Source organism: Balaenoptera ricei, chromosome 11 (genome assembly GCF_028023285.1).
Source record: "Balaenoptera ricei isolate mBalRic1 chromosome 11, mBalRic1.hap2, whole genome shotgun sequence".
NCBI lineage: Eukaryota > Metazoa > Chordata > Mammalia > Artiodactyla > Balaenopteridae > Balaenoptera > Balaenoptera ricei.
This window is the reverse complement of record NC_082649.1, coordinates 61087738-61110604: the sequence shown is the minus strand read 5'-3', so window position 1 is coordinate 61110604 and position 22867 is coordinate 61087738. Positions and strand designations below refer to the sequence as shown.

The 22867-nt window shown below is 41.0% G+C and overlaps 1 protein-coding gene across 4 annotated transcripts in view; it reads right to left on the bottom strand.

Annotated features, from left to right (window-relative positions):
- The window catches only part of ULK4 (unc-51 like kinase 4), a 539805-nt gene that overhangs the window by 288399 nt on the left and 228539 nt on the right, over window positions 1-22867 (bottom strand). For all 4 annotated transcript variants that reach the window (XM_059939363.1, XM_059939366.1, XM_059939365.1 and 1 more), the window contains one exon: window positions 2544-2592. In XM_059939363.1, coding sequence (XP_059795346.1) covers window positions 2544-2592 — 49 coding nt within the window. The remainder of the gene's footprint in view (window positions 1-2543; window positions 2593-22867) is intronic.

Sequence of the window (22867 nt, the reverse complement as noted above, 5' to 3'; positions counted from 1 at the left end):
AAGCTGCTATATATATGCCAGACACCACCTAGGCCCTTGAACTTAGAAAGCAAACCCAACTGAAGTATACACTGTGTTTTCTTGAATCCAGGAATCCATCAGTTCTAAGATACACCATTATTTTATCAAGCACTACAGAAGAAAAATGCTGCCAATTAAACTATGGCATGGTTTCTTATTACTTAGAATTTTCATTTTTATTGAAAGAGCTCTTTCAAACTTAGACATATATTTTTCTAATATATCGTTCTTGGGCACTAATAAAAAGAAAAATAAAACTGAAATGAATTGGTTAAGGCAATGACAACCAGGTCACCTGGGCTGAAAGCAACTGTAAAATGTCATTGGTTTGGGAAGTATAGCCTGGATTCAGAAATGTTAAAATATGGGAGAAAAAAAAAAAAAGTACAGCATAGAATCAAAGTATTATGTCTAGCTCGGTGACAAAAATTTAGAAAGGACAAGGTAATAGTTCATAGGATAACTGCTACAAAGATACTTCATTGATTAAAAATGTATTTATACAGAGAAAAAAGTAGAGATTATTCAACTCAAGAAAGACAAAAATAGAATAGGGATTCAATAATGTTCTTCAAATACATCAAAAGTCCTGTCCCAAAAAGCAGTGATTTCCAACTGTTTTTTTTCTTTACTTTTTCTTAGCAGCAGGACCTCTTTTCAAAATAAGGGCCTACAAAACACTTGAGTATGGAGCTGTTCCGGCAGGAGGAAAAGCCTCATCCCAGAAATGCCTCCGAGGTCACAGGGCTCAGGACAAGTTGAAATCCTGACCTGGAAAGTATATGTCACCTCTACGCACTCCCAACGACAGCTACAACACAATGACAGGTGTTTCAATGGTGGCATTAATCAGTTAAACATTTGCGCAACATGAAGCCTTGCTAGGTGCTCGTTATACAAAGATTCATCAGGTAGGGAGGGGTTTTGGTAACCTACAAGGAAGAATTTTCCATGTGTGGGATTTTAGACCTTGAGATGATTGCCAAAGGCTGGGTAGAGAACTTTCTATCAGTCACAAAAGGAGCTGTATTGACCTCAGCAGGTCAGAAGCCCTCCTGGCACAGCAAGGGGATGAGCCACATCCATGAGTTCAAGGTCCAGTCTAGCTCCAGCTCTCTCTGTCTGCAGCACCAAGTCTCTTTTCAAGTGCAAGCCAGAGGTGGTTGAATGTGGACAGCTTTGGCTCCTGCCCCCTGCCCAACCGTGCAGCCGAACCCAACATTAACGGCACCTGTGGCCCTCCAAAAACAAATCCAACTCCACAACAAATTAGCAAGTGATGTACGTCCTACTGAAGGTGGGAGATGCACATACCACTGGGCAAAGCTTAAAAATCCCCACTAGACAGCTGATGATCTCCATGGTTCTTCATCTCCTTTTTCTCCCTTTCTTCTCCTGATACTGCCCCTAAAACCCCCTTTGACTATTTGAAGCAATTCAATCCTCTTAGCACGGCAGCTCTGGGTCACCATGTTGTCACTTGAGCGTGCTTTGGGAATACTACCCATGCCCACCCCTACTCCCCGCCTAACTCAAGTAGCTCAGCAAACCCAACACCTCTCCACCAAAAAAAGGGCAATCTGCAGCTAAGAAAAATAATGTTTGCCCCATACAGCCCTATCAGCACACAAACAACTTGTAGATTAATATTTTAGGATGATTAAAGAGGGCTAATTTTCCATTTGTAGGGTTATCAGACAGTAACAGCTATTGCTCTATTGATGACCAAGGCAGGTTCGGCTGATCTGACTGCAGACATGTCCCCTCCTTTGTCCCTTGCACTGTCAGTTAGCTATGGAGGGAAACTTTTTGGTAAAGGGGGACAACCCACTCAGGTACAAGAGAACACTTCTTTGGCTAAGGGCACTCCCTTGCTCTAAGTACCAACTGAGTTTTCAGCCTAATTCTCAGATTTGTATCTAGTATAAATAGGGATTTATCAGAAGTGAGAAAAGCCAACCCTACATCCCATTTTATTCTCTACACATAGGAACCAGAGAGGAAAGGTTTTCTTTAACCGATGGTTTTCAATCAAGTTGTGTTCTATGAATGGAAAAAATGGTGTACAGAAGCTAAGCTATTCTACGTTCTGAAGAAGACAACTTCTGCCCATAGCCATAAAACTGTTGATCTGACCCAGTGATGACAAAGTCAGAGAGCTCCATGGTGAAAATCAGAAAATTCATATTGAAGGACAGCGATCGTCATTCTGCCCTTCCTCCACAAACCAACCTCAGATACAGTATTCTTTCTATATTAGATAACACATTTTTTAACTTTATAGAAATAAAATGCAAAGGATTTTCAGAAAGAGGGCAGGTCATTAAACAGCGTCCCTATACAATCTCAGAGCTGGACAAAAGCTCAGACAAGGAAACTGAGGCCTAATAAGGTTAAGTGAGATGATGGACACACAGTCCTTCTGGGCAGAGTTAGGGTGAGAACCCAACCAAACAACGTGGTCAAAACTTTTAAAATTTTTAAATTTCACTTGAATTTCAGACGCACATTTCTTCTCTTACCAGAATTACATCAAAAATGCGTGGGATCAGTTTGCTTTCTTCCACAAGTCTGTGAAAAAATGAAAAGATAATTTATTAATTATTTTAAAATTATTTAAACTGCTACCCTGATATGGAGCATTGCAGCCCCATGTTTTATTGCTTAAATTCTGTGACCGAAAAATATTATGACTAAATACTCATTTTAATACAGTGAACTACATCTAAACACAAGAAATATGAGGCTTCTTTGCAAATGACTATTAGCTTAGCCTCACTGATCTGTAGCAAGTAAAATCTCAAACAGACTGACACTTATAAATGTAAAATTTTATTAAAATTCACAATTATTATAAAGACTATCAAAATAGTCAATGCCAGCTGAAATAACGTAACCAATCCTCCCTGTAGTTAAATTATTAGCATGTCACACTGTAATCTTTCATATATGCCTCATTAGTTATCTTCTCAGCATTAATGATTTAAAGTACAATGATTTTTAATGATCTTTAAAAAAAGGTAGACACCAATCACTCAATAGTTTCTAGGCACTTTCTCTCATCAAACCTAGTTATAAATTGTCATCTGTTTGTAACAGAAGAATTTTTTCATGCTACTTAAGGGAAGATAGCCTTGATTCAAAAGTGATAGTTTTTTAAGAACAATACTTCAATCTCTAAATATCCCTTTATTCCAGGGGTCAGTAAACTTTTTTCTATAAAGAGCCAAATAGTAAATATTCTAGGCTTTGCAGGCCACACAGTCTCTATAGCATCTACTTACCTCTGTCTCTATAATGTAAAAGCAGGCATAAATAATACATAAATGAATAGGCATGGCTGTGTTCCAATAAAATTTTATTTACAAAAACAGGCAGTGTCCCATATTTGGCCCACAAGGTATAATTTGCTGATCCTGCTCCAGTTTAAAAAAAATCAGATTCCTTAACTTGATTAGAATTTACTTTGTAGGATAAACTACAGCACTTAAGACAAGCATGTTGTTTTCGTTGTAGGTATGTGCTGTTTGTCTATTTCACAGAAAACGCCAGGAGGATAGAAAGGGAATTTATTGTCTGGCTTGTTTATCTATGATAATACATTGATGAAAGAAAAGCCTATGAGATAAGCCAAAAAAACTTTTATCCTCACATTCTTCTGAACACAATCAACCAGAAGAATTTTGTTCTTTGATTTGACTAACACATAATTTAGAGCCACATCTGGTAAATAAAAAGGGAACTCAAGCTAAATAAAATCACTTTTAGTGAAAAAAAATTTTTTTTCTATGACATTTTCTGTGACTCATGAACTAACCTCACATGTAATCCCAAAAGCACTCTAAAGCAGGTATGGGACAACAGTGGCTGCATACGCTTACAACTATCTGAGGCAGCATTTTTCCAGACTATGGGAAGGGACCGATAAGTGGGCAATGAGTTTACTGGCTATTGACTAGCATTTTCTTAATTTAAAACAATAAAATAGAAAATATCCTAGGGTGTCGCACACAGTATTGTTCCGTGGCATTTTTTATTTCACATATAGGTCTGAATACGTGTACTGGGTAGTGACATAAAATGCATTTTGTTTTATTGTGAGTTGTATATAAAATATCTGAAATCCACAGATTTTAGACTGCTTTAGAGACCATAGTTTTCAATACGTTCTTAAATTTTGATTTTAAAAAATACGTCTCCTTACTTTAAGCATCTCCTTTCCTATCATCGTAAGTCCAGTTAGTAGCTCGGTTCTCCAATGATCAACCCTTGATGTGCTCTGAGTAATGGAGCTCTCTTGCTCTGACCTGGTCCTCTGGGGAGCAGCTCTGGTGCTCAGGCCTCTGTAGAGCAGGGAGGAGGCGGCTTACCTCTAAACAAAGCGGATGTGGCTGGTTCTCAGGGATTTATTCAGGCAGCAGGTCTTAAGTCATCACAGAGACTTTGGAAAATCATGACTCAAAAGGCTATCTTATCCGGGGGCTCTGTTGTGGTTGGCCCCCATGATTTAAATGACCAGTATCATCTTACTACATGAGTCTGTTATTTCCTAAATTTGAAAAGAATGAAATTTCTATGGTTTATAGACAGCCTGAAGGACAGGAAGGGCAAAGATTTATCTGAATTTTTTAAACCAAAAACAAAGTAGAGATCTTTTTGAAATTATCCCAAATCTTCAAAGGATTGTGAAGATAGTAACTGTAGCACAGTAAACTTTTCTTCCTTTATGTTAGCCATCTAAGCACACTGTGTTTAAGTAATTCCAGATGATTAAATTGAAATATACTGCCCTTTCCAAATTCCATTCTTGGGACTACTTTACCTTGGGTTTTTTGTTGGGGAGGGGTGGTTCTTCTTCCCCTTAACAGTGTAATTTAATGATAAGATCGTACACGGTGAAAGTTTTCCTTACAAGGTTTTATTACAGGAGATTGACTGGGACTTTGTATATCTGTGGTTTATGTTATTAACAAAAGAGGTGCTGTTTGAATTAGAAAATTTTGAATGAATTTATGAAAATCTTTAGGATACATTATTTGGCATTCTAACTCCCTCCTGTTCTTAAAGTAAATGTTGCCATTGGTATTGGGAAATTTTTAAAAATCTATTTATTGATAAATTATTTATTGATAATTTTTAATTGATAAATCATTTATTGATAACATTTTCATGTACTTATTAATGCTTGATAACTCATTTAAGATACCATGTATTTAAATTCTGATAAATACTTAGTTGAGATTTATCTCTGGAAGCTATGAGCACAAATTTTAAGAAGATTTTATCACAAAATGTGCTAAATGATTACCAAAAAGATTAAAATGTATACTTTAAATAATAGGTCAACACTTTTGATGTAAGAAAGAACAATTGCTTTCGAGGTAAAGTTATTAGTGGTGACCTATGGAATCATGGCGGCCTTGCTTTTCTCTATTTTCTGGCACAATTACATTTCATATACTTTGAAAATAGGGCTAAATATAAAGTAAGCCTAGCAATATTTAGATATAAAAGACTAGTTGCAACACAGGAAAAATTGGTACAGGGAGATCACTCCCGTTCTGTTCAGAGAGCTATAAGACTAGGTTCGGTTGAATTTCAAACCATTATTAGCTTTCTTTAAAATTTTCCCTTAAAACTTAGAAGGAGGTGCAGGGAGAGGAAGGCAGAGGATCTCCACCTGCTCTTTGCTCAGTTTTGCAGGACAAAGAAAGTGGTCCCCAAAAGCAATAAAACAGGCCTATGGAGACACAGGGGTCCACCCATGGAGCTGCACTGTCTGGAGTTTGCTTCCTCGCTTGAAGTTTTTATCTACCCCTGGGGTAGAGACCATACACATGAAGAAGGGCCACAAGTCTAGAGCCAAAGGCCCCAACAGTCAACCCTATCCATCAGGGACAATGTCCTCCCCAAAGGGCTTCTCCACACACCGTCTCTGCATTTCTGGAATCCATCTGGTCATACAGATCTTACCTAGTACTGGATACATTTCTTCCTGGATACTATCTCAAGTTATGATTAACACTCTTGAACCCTTGTCATGGGCCAATCTTATAACTCAAAACCGATGCCTTTAAGCTCAGTCAAGTCAAATGGCTTGACAGACAAATATCATACGATATAGCTAATATATGAATGAATCACTTTGCTGTACACCTGAAACTAATACAACATTGTAAATCAATTATACTTCAATAAAATTTTTTTTAAAAAATGGCTTGACATATACATAATCAAACGTAAAAACAAAATTCAACTTCTATCAGAGATATATGCACAGGATACAGGGGACTAGACGTGGGAAAAACCTAGTGAGCCCAGACTACTGAAAAGAGGTGCTCATCAGCCTTGAAAGACAGGGGATTGGCCAGCTACAGTGTGTGGAGGAGCCAGGTGTGCCTACATGGATACAATGGTGAGGATAATCGGAGAAGTCTAACTAGTAAGGGGACAATGTGAAAGATGGAGCAGAATGATGTAGCCTTGACCGTCAGGCTTAGAAGTCTGGATTGCACCCTAAAAGGATGGGAAGGCTCTGACGAATTCTAAGCTGAAGAATGACACCGTTGGATTTGCTATTCAAACTCCAATCTGACAGTAATAGGAAAAAAGGAACTGGTGAAGCAGCGCAGCCTAGAACATTGCTCCTCAAAGTGTGGTCTGCAGACCAGAGCCAGTCTGCAAACAGCCCACATCTATGACACTATAATGACAGAAACTGGAAAGATTAAGTTTTAATCTGTTGGATCTAATGATAAAAAATTTGAACTTTGTGGCAGTTTTATAACATGGCCCCAGCAACATATGATGACAAACAGAATATCTGCAGAGTCTCAAAGGACCTATCCACAAGGTATTTACAGTGGAGAACCCTGGCAGGGAGCACCTTCCCCAAGGAGCACGTTTCACATCACCAGGAATAAGACATACTGACGTCATGTACACCCTGATATCACACACTAAGGAGGGCACATCATCACTTCTGGGGTACTCTTGTGAAAAATGCATAACCCTAATCTAACCATGAAAAAATTCAAGCAAATTTGAGGGGCATCTTGCAAAATAACTACCTGTACACTTCAAAAGCGTTAGTCATGAAAGACAGGGAAGGGTGAGAACTGTCCCATATTGGAGCAGACTAAGAAGACCTGAAAACTAAATGCACTGTGGGGTCCTAGATTAGACCCAGGACCAGAGAAAGGACATTATTGGGAAAACTGGCAAAACTGGAATAAAATCTGCAGATCAGTTAACAATATTACATCAATGATAATTTCCTGGTTTTGACAACAGAACTATGGCTCCATAAGATGTTACCATTAGTGGAAGCTGGGTGAAGGGCATATGGAAATTCTCTGTAATATTTTTACAACTTTTCGATAAGGCTAAATTTATTTCAAAATTTAAATTTTTTTTTTAATGGCTCCCAAATTCTTCAAGTTTCCTCTCTTTGAGAAGTGGGGTCTGTATCCTCTTCTCTTGAATCTTGGCAGGTTTGTAACTACTTTGACCAACAGAGTAGCATAGCAGTGACACTATGTGTTTTCTGCTTATATTCTGTCTTTTTATAATTTTGCTTTCACAGCATTTTATAAAAATGTTTATTCTGGTTATCTGCTGCTGCATAACAAACCAATCCCAAATGTAGTGCCAGAAAGCAGGAAGTACTTTATGACACTCACTGATTCTGTGGGTCGTGAATTTGGACAGGGCACAGTGGGGATGACCTGTCTTTGTCCCTGATGTCTGAGGCCTCAGCTGGGAAGACACAAGGCTGGGGTTGACTAGACCAGCTTAGGGGCTGTAATTATCTGAAGGCTTCTCATTCACATGTCTGGCATCTGGGCTGGGATGACTCAAGAAAGGCTGTTAATTCTGTTGACTGGATCACCCAGTACTGCCCTCTCCACGTGACGTGGCCTCTCAAGGCATGGCAGCTGAGTGCCAAGGAGGAGCCTTGCTAGAGAACCAGGCAGAAGCTGCAGGGCCTTTTCCAACAGCCTTGCAACACAGAGCATCACTTGAAAATGGTAAGAGGTTATAAGCCTGTCATTAAGGCCAGCCCGGACTCAGGTGGAGGAAACGAGAGCCTCCTGAGAGAGGGAGTGGCATGGTCACGTGACAGAAGAGCACAGGGACGGGAGATGTTGCAGCCATCTTCGTGAACCACAATCTGCCACAGTATTGGTCTGCAACACATTGGAATTTCAAAAACTGTTTCTTCACCAGTTTGACCAACACTGGTCTAGAAGCAGAGAGACCAGTTAATAGGCTACTACAGTGATGCAAAGGAGACATGACAGAGGCCTCATATTAGTCTTCTATTGCTGCATAACAAATGACCACAAACTTCATGGCTTAAAGCACACCTGCTGATTAGCTCAAAGGTCTGTAGGTCAGAAGTCTAGCTCAGCATGGCTGAGTTATCTGCTCAGAGTATCAAAATTCTGGAATCAAGATGCCAGCTGGGTTAAATTCTCATCTGGAGGGTGGAAGGGATCCATTTTCAATCATTGTTGACAGAACTCCGTTCCTTGCAGTTGTAGGACTGAGGCCCCTATTTCCTTACTGGCTGTCAGCTAGGGGTCCCTCTCAGGTTCTAGAGGCCACTCACATTCCTTGCCACGCGGCCCCCTCCATCTCCAAAACCAGCAACGGAGAATCTCCTCCATGTAGAATCCTTCTCAAGCTTCAAATCTCTTTGACTTACCTGTCTCTGACCTCTAGACCAGATTTAAATGGCTCATATGATTAGTCAGGGCCACCCAAATGATCTCCGTATTTTAAGGTCAACTAGTTTGGGATGTTAATGACATCTGCAATATCCCCTCACAACAGGACTAAGTTAGTGTTTAACTGAATAACTGGGAGAAGATGGGCTTGGAGTCTTGAAGGTCATCTTAGAATTCTGCCCACTACAGACTTGACCTTTCCCCCCACCCCAATTCCATCTTACCCCCGCCTCCTTTTTTTTAATAATTCAGATTTCATTCTCTGAATAAGCTGCTTCTGGCCAACTTGTGTACAAACCCAAAATAGATGCTGGACATTTGTTAGCTTTCCAACAACGTTGGTTAGGAGTTTTAGATTTCATATTTGTTAATAACTGAGTGCTAGACTACAAACAAAGCTTTTTTGTTTCTTATGGCTCACCTAATTTACCAGTCTAGTGGACCAACAACAGTCATTTAAAATAAAAGGTCTCTAACATCAAGCTGAATTTCAAATTATTGGTTCAGTGAATCAACTTCAAAAGGAAATGGTTTCATAATGTTTACTTATGGCATGATATTATGTCTATCTTGAAAGCAAGAATATTTGTAAGGTTTTTCCTTGAAATGTTTGCCTTTGCTTGCAATGCTTGCTAATCCTCTTGCAGAGAACTGCAGAAGTCTTACCAATAAAGGTACACATATAAAGACTTATTTTTCCCCAAAAGAAGGGGCAGGGTTAAGATTTTAGCAGCTTTAGCACAGAGAATTTCAGATCTAGTCATTTTACCAACATCTACAGAATCCTCCTTAGGACAGGCATTCTACTTATTCCCCGAGGAAATTTGCACCCCAGTGGTCACAAAACATAAAGAATATAAAAATAACTTAATCCAAGTTATAAAGTTGACTTAGTGTCAGAATTAAGCTAGCACACGAGCCATACCAGAATGTACCTCTGATGTACAAAAATCTCCCACTGCCTAAAACAGCATGAAAAAGATATGAATTTCAGTAAGAGACACTTTGCTTATGTATAAAGCAAACGTTTTCCAATAGAAAGGAGGTTTTAGGTGGAAATAGAAGAACTTTACATTAGCAACTTTCAAAAATGCTTTTCTACCTATTACCTCAATAGATGCCCAATACAGCCCTGTGATAATCCACATCTGTTGAATGAATCCAGGCAACAGAATGTTTCTATCACAGAAAGTACAGAAGGTGAGAAGGAATAGCAGTAGTCAAGAGGCTCTCCACGCAGTGTATGGAGCTCACTGACAAGACATCTCTGACTCTTTCTAATTCTAGATGCTGTGATATGCCTGAAAGTCCCGTTCTGTCCACGGCTTTACACAAACCATCCCTGCACAGGCAACAACGCTCCTGTTAACCAGCCAAGGGCTTTGGCCCCACCTCCCCACATCCAGCCCAGTGCTTTCTGCTCTGACTGGGTCCTGAGCCCTCACCTTCTGTCTTTCTGAACCCCGTGGCTCTGCAGCTGGCCTCCTTACTCTAATAATTCACTGAATCCTTGGCACTTCCTCCAAGACATGATTCTGTACTGGTCCCACAGCTCCACATGGTGAAACCACAGGTAAGAGGCGTGCTCATCCTTGCAGGAGTGGGGAGGGGAATGAACAGAAAGAAATGCAAATCAGTAAGAGAAAGGATTGGCAGGGACACAGGTTCCTAAGAGGACCACTAGACTGTCCACGTGGCATTTCTTTCCTCCTATGGACATGAGCCCGATACTAAAACACAGTAATTGTATATAAGATATTTTAAAATTTATTTTCAATTTAATGAACCTGCTTATTCTCTATGGCTCCTTTTTGTCCTGTTACTTAGTAACATGCAAGAGATTTTTGTTTTGGAATCCACTTAAAGTCAAGCTAAGATTTCTCCCTTTTCTCTCTCATTCACCCAGTAAACATTTACTGAGTACCTATTATTACTGAATGCAATGCACTGGGCCGAGAGCTATATCAAGTATTATAAGTGCTTTGACAGATGTCTATGAAGGGTACAGAAGGGACAACAGAAATAGTCTCTTCTATCTGAGGTGCAGAGTAAACGTGGATTGCACAATAACTATGTGAAAACCATGATTCCCAGTGCTGTCCGTGTGCTAGCTCAGTGGATTCTAACAAAGGGAAACCATAGGGATGATGATGATGATTAACTCCTTTTTTTCTTCAGACGAGAAACTGAGAGACAAGGCAATGATCGAGAGACAAGAAATGGGGCTGAGATATAAACCCAGGCAGCTGACATGAGTGTCCTCACTGCACAGAATAAGTACCGCTCGAGCTGAACCTTGAAAGAGAAGTAGGTTATCTACAAGTAGTGGATGGAAGACAGGGTAGAAGAGGAGGGAGGACAGCTAAGAATGAGTTGTGCCCTGGGCAAAGGGAACAGCATGAGAGAAAGCAAAAACATGATGACTCATTAAGGACAGAGAAAAGGTGAGTTTATTGAATAAGTGGAAGAAGTAAAGAGAAGGTAGCAAAACATCAGGCTGCGGACTTCCCTAGTGGTCCAGTGGTAAAGAATCCATCTTGCGATGCAGAGGACACTGGTTCAATCCCTGGTCGGGGAACTAAGATCCCACATACCGCGGGGCAACTAAGCCCACGTGCCGCAAACTACAGAGCCCACGTGCTCTGGAACCCGTGCACCACCACTAGAGAGAAGCCCGTGCACCTCAACAAAGAGCCCACACGCCACAACGAAAGATCCCGTGTGCCGCAACGAAAGATCCCATGTGCCGCAACTAAGACCCAACGCAGCCAAAAATAATAAGTAAATAAATAAAGTCTGCATTTAAAAATAATAATAATTTTTAAAAAAGATCAGGCTGGAGGAATAAACCAGGGCAGATCACAAAAGATCTTGTTATCCATGCTGAGGAACTTGAACTTATTTGGTAAACTCCAGCCTACAGGCCAAACCCTGCCACCTGCCAGTATCTGTGTGGCCCACAAGCTAAGAATAGTTGTTAGGTTTCTAAATGGTTGGAAAAAATCAAAAGAATATTTCATGACATATGACAACTGCATGAAATTCAAATTTCAGCTTCCATAAATAAAGTTTTATTGGAACACAGCCATGCTCATTCATTTACATATTGTCCATGGCTGCTTTTACACCACAATGACAGAGTAGCTGCAACAGAGACCATATGGCCAGCAACGCCCAAAGTATTTACTATCTGGCCTTTTGCAGAAAAAGTTTGCTGAGTTAGCACATGTCCCTGCTCTAGGTGACTGGGTACCACTAAGAGAAGGATTAGGCAAAATGATGCCATCACCAGCTTTACCTTTTTCCAATGATTATTCAGGCTACAGTGAGAGAATGGACTGAATACGAAAAGCACTGGGAACAGGAAGATCAGGTAGCTGCCAATGACCACTTTCAAGGTAAGAGGTGATAAGAACCAAAGCAGGAGTAAATAGGAAAAGACCAACGAGGTTGTATCAACAGGACTTGAAAATCTATTGGATGTAGGAGAGAGAGAGGAGGAAAGAAATTCAGAATGACTCCAGGTGCTTGACTTGTCCTACCTGGAGGCCACCGCCATGACCGCCACCAGAACAACAGACATCACAGCAAGGGATCTCATCTATGGAAGTTCCTATGCAGTAATGCACTGGGCTTAGGGCTTCACCTCTTATTTAATCCTTACCTTGAGGTAGGAATGAGTAACCTGTTCTATAGAGGAGGACACTAGCATGGAACCTTACCCAAGGTACACAGCTAATCAGTTTCAGAGTTCATGATTTTTAACTGCTCTAAGATACAATATTAAGCTAACGTATGGGGGAAAGGCTAGTTTGGAGAAGAAGTGAGTTAAGTTTGGAAAGAGGAGTAAGAAGTGAGCTGAGGGCAGAAACCCATGGAACACCAACATTTAAAGAGTTGGCAGAAAAAAGAAAACCTGGAAGTCTCAAAAGTTCACAGGAGGTAGGAAGTAAGGACGTCAATGGGAGTGGAATGGAAAAGGGTCAAAAAGAACACCTTAACACTCGACTCAACCTCCTTGATGTTCAGACCTTCGCTTCAGTCCCAATTCCTATAAACTGTACTTTCATTACGCTGAGTAATTTTAGTATCCCCAAGCTCATTTCAGGGTCTACTTCTAAGATCAATCCATGATACTATGGTACTAACAGACAAAAATAGAGAGCGATGATCAGCTTGAAACTACTGAACCAAAGGCTACCTTGCTGACCAGGAAAACCGTAAGATGGATTAGAGACTGTCATTCATATTTTAACTTTTGATAAGAACCACCAGCCTGTGTCTCTGTGTGGATGTGTTTAACAAATGTATTTTTTCTTGATTATAGAAAATTATTAAAAACCATAATTGTATGTAGCTATTTATATAAAATTTTTTCTATATAATATATAAATACGGAGGCATAAAATATAATACATTGAATGTTACGTTTGGGAGAAGAGCAAAGCATTACAAATAAAATATTATAATGCCAGCACTCTAAGAAAATCATTAATAAGTTTTAATGTGTTCTTTCCTTGTTTTTTGATTCATATAAGACATGGAACCAACCTCATCATTAAAATAATAGCTACCATTTCTTGTACATGTACTCTGTGTTGCTTGGACAGCCATGCCTTGTTTAATGTCTAATAACCATAGCTGAGTCCATTTTACAGAGGAAAACATTGGCGCTTAGGCTAGTGAAGCAATCTGCTCACAGTCACTCACGAAGCCAACAATAGAACTGGGGTTAGAACCGGAATCTGTCGATTTTAATAGACTGTTAGGTGTATTATATCACAGTAGAGGGTGAGAGAAAAACTCAAATCATCCTACATATATTGGGATTTTTTTAATGTATTTAAAACATTTCCCATGTTATCACATAGTCAATTAAAGTATAAGTTCTCATACCTACATACTTTTGTTGTTGTTGTTGTTGTTAGGGTCAACTTTTTTTTCTTTTTTTTTTTTTACTGACGTATAGTTGATTCACAATGTTGTGTTAGTTTCAGGTGTACAGGTAATTGACTCAGTTATACATATATATATATCCCTTTTTAGATTCTTTTCCCTTATAGGTTATTACAAAATATTGAGTATAGTTCCCTGTGCTATACAGTAGATCCTTGTTGGTTGTCTATTTTATATATAGTTGTGTTTATCTGTTAATCCCAAACTCCCCTCCTTTCCCCTTTGATAACCATAAGTTTGTTTTCTATGTCTGTGGGTCTATTTCTGTTTTGTAAATAAGTTCATTTGAGTCATTTTTTTAGATTCCACATATAAGCAATATCATACAATATTTGTCTTTCTCTGTCTGGCTTACTTCACTTACTATGATAATCTCTAGGTCCATCCATGTTGCTGCAGATAGCATTATTTCATTCTTCTTTATGGCTGAGTAATATTCCATTGTATACTTTTCTAACCTACATTGTATTTAACTAGTCCTCTATTGATGGACCCCTGTTTTCCACTTTTTACTAGCATTCATTAGGGAAAAAAAAATGTAATGGTTAAGGAATCGTGTCAAATGAGTTCAACTTCTCATTCAATCTTCCTAGCTCTGCGCACATAACTCCAAGCGTTACTTGCCTCCCGTGTGATACCACTGCCTACTTCCCTTCTTGATGGTAAGGAGCAAATAAGGTTGTGCCTGTGAAGCACCCAGCCCTGTCAGGTACACACAAAGCTCTCTGTAAAGACAGATACCAGCTGTCTTTACTAATATTGTTGTTGCTGTTTTAAATCATGTTTTAATGGGCGTTCTTGTATATAAGTATTTGTGTATATCTTTTACTATTTTCTTAGGATGAATTCCTAGAAGTGGAATCAAAGGCTACATTTAAGGTTTAATACATACTGTCAGTTTGCCTGTCATAAAAGATGTACCAATTTATGACAGTGTATGTTTCACTAGCCTCTGAACGAGTGCTATTTTTTTTTTTTAAATTCTACCAGTTTGATGTTTTTTTTATCATTGTAGTGGAATTTTCTTTGATTACTAATGAGGGGGACTCTTTTTTTCATGTTTATTTCAAGTTCTTTGTCCATTTGCCCTTTGGGCCTACCCTTCTTTAGAATTTCAAGATAACTAATGAAGTCTGTCTGTAAAAGCTGACCATTATGTTGACTTCGTAAACAGTTGGTTTAAGCAGGATTTATGAGTACAAGCAGAGAGATGCACACACAAATATGGTGCATTCTGAGGGTACAAGGTATCTCAGAGGCATTTATCTCCTTGAAGAACCAGGGTTAGTCTCCTTCACTGCCTGGGGTTTTTTTCCTCTGTAATCTAGCTATGGCAAAGAATACTAAGTAATAACACATGTTCGAGATGGTGATAAAAACGTGCCAAGGAAGTCGCAGAACATTATTTGAAACTCAGACCACTGTTTAGTCTGGCAGCTCTCGTACTCTTTAATTACATGACAAAGGCCCCGTCTGTACAGCAAACACTGTAATATATTCTGACCAATAACTGTCATCATATAAAATCAGAAGACCTGACATGGAAGAGGGTTTGGTGTTGAGACAAGAGAACTGAATTGGTAATCTGTGCTTTGTGCCTCATGTTACATGCCACTCGGTTGGATTTCACTTTGTTCTACAAAGATGACTGACAGTGACAGGTGTATGTGATGGATTCAGACGACGCCTGGCTTCATCCACAGTAGATTAACAACAACAACGAGTCTGCAGCGTAAGTACATTGCTAATTCTAAAATGGTCCATTACCTTGGTAAATCACCAAAAGAAAGTGCAAACATGACAACAGAAATATGAGGCTAAAACTTGCCAAAAATTATCAGGGGACTGATTCTTTCAGACTTCAGAAGGTACACCGATCATATCGAAAGACTTTGTTTAGCTGTTATGTCTACAGTTAGGATGCCATGATGGTTTGCTGGCTGTAATAACCAAGTAAACAAAGGTTTCTAAATTAACTACGATTCATAAAGAGACCTAATAACTGTATAAGTATGAAATATAGACATGTTTCATTGCCAATGTTATCTTTTCCCTTTTGCCGTTTTCAGTGCTGCACATTTTTTTTTAAATTTTTTTTAATGAAGGCTCTTTTAGTGACTTGCGGGGCCTCTTCAGCCAAGTCATTTAATTAATTTATTTATTTATTAATATTTATTTATTTGATTGCACTGGGTATTAGTTGTGGCAGGCAGGCTCTTAGTTGTGGCACGTGGGCTCCTTAGTTGGGGCCTGCGAACTCTTAGTTGCAGCATGCATGTGGGATCTAGTTCCCTGACCAGGGATCGAACCCAGGTCCCCTGCACTGGGAGCGTGGAGTCTTATCCACTGCGCCACCAGGGAAGTCCCCAGTGCTGCACATTTTAACATCATCAGAAGTAAAACAAATTTGTTTTACAAGTACAAAATAACCAAAAGGCATTAGCTGATGAGTCAAAAAAATCAAAGACGCCAATAAGCAAAGTTGGAAACTCCCACCAAGCAAAGATAAATAAACGCATCAGTCAAAATAAACATATCATACATTAATATTCTGGTCTGAGGCAATTGGTTCAACTGTCATCTTGACATATTCCTTAACGAACCAATTAAATGAAGATGTTAATCTGATGTTAAATAAACAAATAATTTAAAGAATACTCCTTTTAAATCCTGAAGATAATGATGCCTATGGTGGCTGGATAAAGAAATGGAAAACTGTTTATTATGGTAAAGAATAAAGTAGATTGCTTTGATGGCATACCCTATATGTAAATGAGAAATCAAGTGTTCCACTGAAGGATATCAATATTTAGATGGCAATGGCTTACGAAAGCTACTGAAGGTTTTGGTTTTACCAATGCCCATGACTGCCATCTAGCCATGGGCACTGACACTCTCACCCTAGAACTGTCCAAGGGGAAGGTCTCATTTCCACTGGCACACAGGCCACTTATAGCTTTCGCTTCCTCATAGAACTGGCAGGAAAAGCTCACTGCGGACTCACACCTATAAAACTGTTGGCACAAAACCCAGAGAAAGGTTTCTCTACGCGACTGACTCATTCCCTAATAATGACTGGTGAATTGAGGAGCCTGCCGCTGAACTAAGCCCAATGTTTAACTACTTGGGAAGCTTGGAATGCAGTCCTAGAATTCGCATTACGCTCTGACAGCCCAGGCTAGACTCTTGCGCTAAAAGAACTGTGGTATGTGAGCAGTACTATCTTCCCAGTGCTTTCATGTCATCTCTACAATGGCCACAGAGTCTGCAGAACAGTCTCTGGCTCTGTCTAGGGGCGCACGAAGCCTAGGGCTCTTGACAGTGAAAAGCTGAGGAGGAGATGACCAGGGACCTACGGGCTGCACACACTGCCCACCACTCCAAGGTTCCATCAAGCTGCAGCAGGGAAGACATGGAGAATCACAGGCCCAAACTGTGTCTCAAATGCTTAAGTCTGAGCAAGTAATGAGCAGGTGATAAAATATGGCCAACGGCATAGTACACCTGAGATTTAACCAACATTCTATGGTTAGATATGTTTCTAGGCAGAAGATATCTACTCTAGATAGAAGACCCAGGCTAAAAAACACCTCTAAGCAGGGTTCCAGAGAGGACTGGGCTCTGTCCTACCTGAAAGAGCTAAGAATAAATAGTACTTCTGAACATGCTTAAACAGTTTAATAAGGGAAATGTAACGCATTTTCCATAGGGAAAATAATGTCTTAATTTTTTTAAAGGCAAGTATAAAAAGAGGAACTCATAAAAAATAATGACCACAATAATGACAGTAATAGTTACCATTTTACTCTCTATCTGAAAGTAGGAAACGAAGGATAGTAACAAATGGCAACAGCCCCAAACAGAAATATGTAAACAACATTGAGGCTTTAGTACAGTTACCATCGTTTTTATAAATAGTCTAAAAATAGGAATACAGAACATAGTTTCCAGTTATCCAAATAAGAATTCAATACCTTGACCACTCAATTCAATGACCTCATCACTTCCAAACTCTTTTCTAATCCCCCCTCGGGCACCCAGTTTCTAGATAGTTTTATGACTACTAATTGCACCACTTCAAAAGTCTCACTTTCAAGCATCCCAGAGGCAGAGCATCACTTCCTAACTTCCCGGCTCAATTACCCCTGCGCCCGTGCACTGGATTCTAACACCTCTCCCTCAGGCAGCATTGCAGGGGCTACCCCCCTAGGAGGCAAGGATATCAGTCTAGCAAGGCACTGCTCACCCTGTTGCTTCATCAGTTTTACCCTTCCTACGAGATCAAGGGTTGGGAAATTGCTCCAGTTAAGGGCCAGAAGTAAATATTCTTGGCTTTGCAGGTCACGCGGTCTCTTTCAAAACTACCCAGCTCTGCCGCTGTAGCACAAAAGCAGCCACAAACAATAAATAAATGAATCAGTGTGGCTGTGTTCTGATAACATTTTATTTACAAAAGCAGGTGCGCTGGACTTGGCCCCTAAGCTGTAGTTTACCAACCTCTGCACTAGATCATCCTCATCAACATAGAAACATCACTAAAATAATCAGAATAAACGAAGAAATTGCTTTGATCCCATATCCCCGTCCAGCTCCCCATTTTCCAGCTCTGCTTTATAGCAAAACTCTCTTTCGAATTACTGATGTTCCCTGTCTCCACCTCATCATTCCCTTCTCAGTGAACTCCACCAGGCTTTTGCCCCTGAATGCCACTAAAAATAACCCCTAAGAAATCACTCCTCTTGCCAACTCTAATGGTTAATTCTCCATCCTCATCGTACCGACACTCGCAGCAGCATCTGACACTGTTGTTATTCCCCTCATCTAAAAGTCGCAGGAAATCAGAGGCTTGCTTCTTTAATAATGAAGCTAGCATTAATGCAGCTCGTCACCTCAATCTTATATGTTGCCACCTTCCCAAAGAAGCTCTTAACCACCCTCTTGAAAACAGCTGACCCCAGCCCATCACTCTCCATACTCTAACCCCGCTTTACTGTTCTGTACACCACTTACATCACTAGCTGAAATCATGGGGTTTTTTAATTGATTTCCTTGTTTATTGTCTATTACCCCCATGCATTCATAAGCTCCATGAAAATCAGGACCGTGTATGTTTTGTCCAACTCAGAGAACACAACTATTTGTGAGGTGACTCAGTAAATGAATAAATAATACTAACTTTTCCTGTAGGTAGAAAAATATCAAAGCTGATTCTGTCCTGAAGTTCCATAATTCTACAATGGAAATTAACTGTAAAACTTCAAGAGACTTTGTGAAGAAGAGAAAAGAAACAAATGAACTTTCTTGTGGGCAAGTAAGGAACTACTTCAAGAGAAAATGTTAGGTGGCATTCTGTTAAAAATCCCTTAACATCTGTTTAAATAAAGAAGGAAGGAACTGTGAATTATTGTTGATTGTAGCCCCCAAAATGCCAGGGACTGCTCTGACCAAAGACTTCAACTAAATGCTGGCTTCCAACACGACAAGTGAGTGGCTCAAGCCCAGGCACCATGTGACCAAAGACACATCAGCATGTTGGGCTCTTGGCCGGGCCCTGGTTGCCACTCCATAAGGAAAGTTGTCACTGGTCCCATGCGAGTCAGAGGAGGATAAGTGGTGAGTAAGCCTCCAGCATACAGGGTTGCTATGGGAATACAGATTCGAGAGATTAAGTTGTTTCTAAGGACCGAGATAAACAGTCTCAATGGACCCAACTGATCCCCATACAGTAAGGTTAGGCAATAAAGTGTGTACCAAGTCACCAGGAACTTAGGGGAAATCTCTGTGTTGATGAACAAGATAAAAGAAGAAAATAAGCAGAAGTAGTACTACCACTTGCAACAGGAAAAACTCACATAAGAGTTTTTTATTTCCTAAAAAGATTTTTAAAAAGTCAAAACAGATTTGGATCAATTACTGTTGATCTTCCTCACAAATCACTAAGGAAAACAGAATGCCTTGGATTAAACTCCTAAGGCTTTAGATTGGTGTCCTTCCATAATTCTATCAGAATACTGGGATGGATGGAGAGAATTAATTTAATACCTACTCCATAAGCGCTTATGTAAAAAGACTTACGTTAGGGGCTTCCCTAGTGGCGCAGTAGTTGGGAGTCCGCCTGCCGGTGCAAGGGACAAGGGTTCGAGCCCTGGTCCGGGAAGACCCCACATGCCGCAGAGCAGCTGAGCCCGTGTGCCGCAGCTGCTGAGCCTGCGCTCTAGAGCCCACGAGCCACAACTACTGAGCCCACGCGCCACATCTACTGAAGCCTGTGCACTCTGGAGCCCGTGCTCTGCAACAGGAGAGGCCACCGCAGTGAGGGGCCCGCGCACTGCAGCGAAGAGTAGCCCCTGCTCGCGGCAACTGGAGAGAGCCTGCGTGCAGCGGCGAAGACCCAACACAGCCAAAACTAATAAATAAATAAATAAAAATAATAAATAAAAAAATAAATTTATTTTAAAAAAAAAGACTTATGTTAGTTCCTGTAGGAGACAGGATGATGCGTTATATCATAATTAACATAATAAGGAAGGATTTCAACCCTGTAAGTGTGGTTTAAGTCATGAGCAGAGGAGGGTTCAAAATCCAGGAGAGTGAGGGAAGGCACAGGTCAGCAACCAGGATATTACTAACCAGAATTGTGCCAAGAGCTGCCTCAATGATAAAAATAAAGAGAGAGGAGCGCCAGAACCTAATGATGATGGCAGAGGGAAACAAAGGAGAATCATGCATGTGCTATTATCAGATCCACACGACACTGAAGACAAGCATGTTGAGGAACTGGACCACTCTTACAAGTAAATGTGACACAAAGAAACGTAAAACAATCCTATTTCAAAATCCACTGTGATATTCACTTGGGTGTCTTTCCAAATGTGGCTCTGCTGGATGGTACAAACAACAGTGGACTAGGAGGTCTAGATCCGAAACCTGACCTTCTTCGACTTGACTATGGCGTCTGGGGCACACAAATTCCCTCTGGGGCCTCACTTTCCTCATGTGTAAAATGAAGACATCGGCCCAGGATACTAATCATGTCTTTTTATTCTGTACTTTTGATTCTTTGACATCTTAAGATCTTACTAACTCTGGGGGAAAGGCCCCTCCCAGGGCCAGACAGTTCCCAGAGATAGCAAACTACTCTCCTTTGAGCTTGCCTTTCCTATGCAAGCCAACCAAACCCCCAACAGCCTCCTTTATATGGAGCTCTTAAACTCCAGGCCACTGTTTCCCTGCCCTAATCATCCCAGGGCCAGGAACCAGCTAAGGAGATATAAACCCCACACCTCAGAGCCCACTGAAAATATTCAAGCAGCCAATCCTAAGCCTGCTCACCCACTCCTACCCTTGTAAACTACAACAAAGGCTCTGGCCCACGTTTTCCTCTTCCTTCCTCTGCCTCCTGACTGCCTCTCTTGCTTCCCCACGTGGCTGCCCCTCTCGGAATCTGTGAGTGTAACACACTCTCTCTGAGGGCAGTCATCTCCTGGTGTGTTGATCTCAGCAATCAAGAGTAATTTTTTGTTAACATACATTTTAATGATCTCCCCAAAGTCCCATATAGTGCTAACGTTCTAATATTTCTCTATTCTCATGAATAAAGACAAAAAAGTTGTACTCCTTCAGTTCAGCAGTCAGGAAACATGCTCTGAAAAGGGCTAGAAAGTATATTTTTAGGCTTTGCCAGACACAAGGTCTCTGTGCCTCAAATTCGTCTGTGTCTGTAGGCTGCACAACTCTTTAACAGCATAACCACCACTCTTACCTCGCAGGTCCTGGCCCTGTGGGCCAGAGCTTGTGAATCTGTTTTAGACAACCAGGGAAAGCCTACAGATAAGGATGCCTTGTGAAACACAAAAAGCTTTACTGAACCCCTACTCGGATTTACCAGCACTCTATTGTACACAACTGGGGAACCACTACTTTTAAAGGTGTACAATAAACTCTAAGTGGTTGCCTTGTAAATGTCACACCAAAAAAGTAATCTGAAACCATCCACTTCTGACCCCGAAATAGCTGCTAAGTATTCATGTAACCATGAATTCACATCTGTGTTGAAAGAAAACAATGAGAAAAGATTCCTTTGTTGAAATAAGCATCCTGTCTAAAGTCCAGGGGTCACAAACTCAACAGGGTCACAAATCAAAAAATCGTTTACAAGGAAAGCAGACAGACATCCTAATACATGTGTATACACTCCGGATTTCCCTACAACCAGACACTATAACATAAACACATCCATCTATAAAATCTTCCATAAGAATGTAAGGTATATTTTACTTTCAAAAAATAGTTAACAACAGTGGGAGATCTATCAAGATGGCGGAGGAGGAGGATGTGGACCTCAACTTCCCCCACAAACACATCAAAAATACACCCATGTGAGGAACAATTCTCACTGAAAACTAACTGGAAACTGGCAAAAAAGACTTCTGTACAACTAAGGCTGGAATAAAGATCCACAAGTAATTGGGTAGGAAGGGAAGAAAAGCGATCAGGCTGGGACCTGTGCCACTGGGAGGGAACTCAGAGGAAAGGGGAAGATACACGGGTGGGGACCCGCCCTGGGGAGGGAGTGCTGTGAGCCACAGATTGGGCCCCAACCCTGGGGTCCTACACAGGGGAGATGAGCCCCCTTGGCTGGCTGGAGGACCACTGGGACCAACAGGAGGGCTGTGGGAAGCCTGGACTCCACGGCTGCACAAGTGCACACTGGCTTGTCCCCGAGGCAGGATGGAGAGCGAAAACTGAGGACTGCTCTAGGGGAGTGAGCGGCTGTGAGGGACAAAGGGGACTTGGGCTCACTGTGTCTGAGCAGAGCAAGGGAAACAACTGCTGGTGCCTCTGCAGGAGGCGCACTGCGGACAGCTCTGTCTGCAGCTGACATGAGCCAAAAGCCCCCACGGGACCCCTTGCTTCAGCACTGCCCCCCTCTGGGGCAAGGGGCAAGGGTCCCAGGGCAAGGAGCAGGGAAGGCACAGGCTTAAAGGCAAAGAGCCAGCTCGGGCCCGACTGTCAGGGCCTCTGCTCTACAACCTGGGATCAGACCCTGCCCCTGTTAGGTGGTGACGGCCACTGAGCACAGGGGTGGTCCCGCCTCACACCTGGCACCAGCTCTAGCCCCTCCATCTCCAGCTCCACCCCTACCTAGGAGAGAGCTG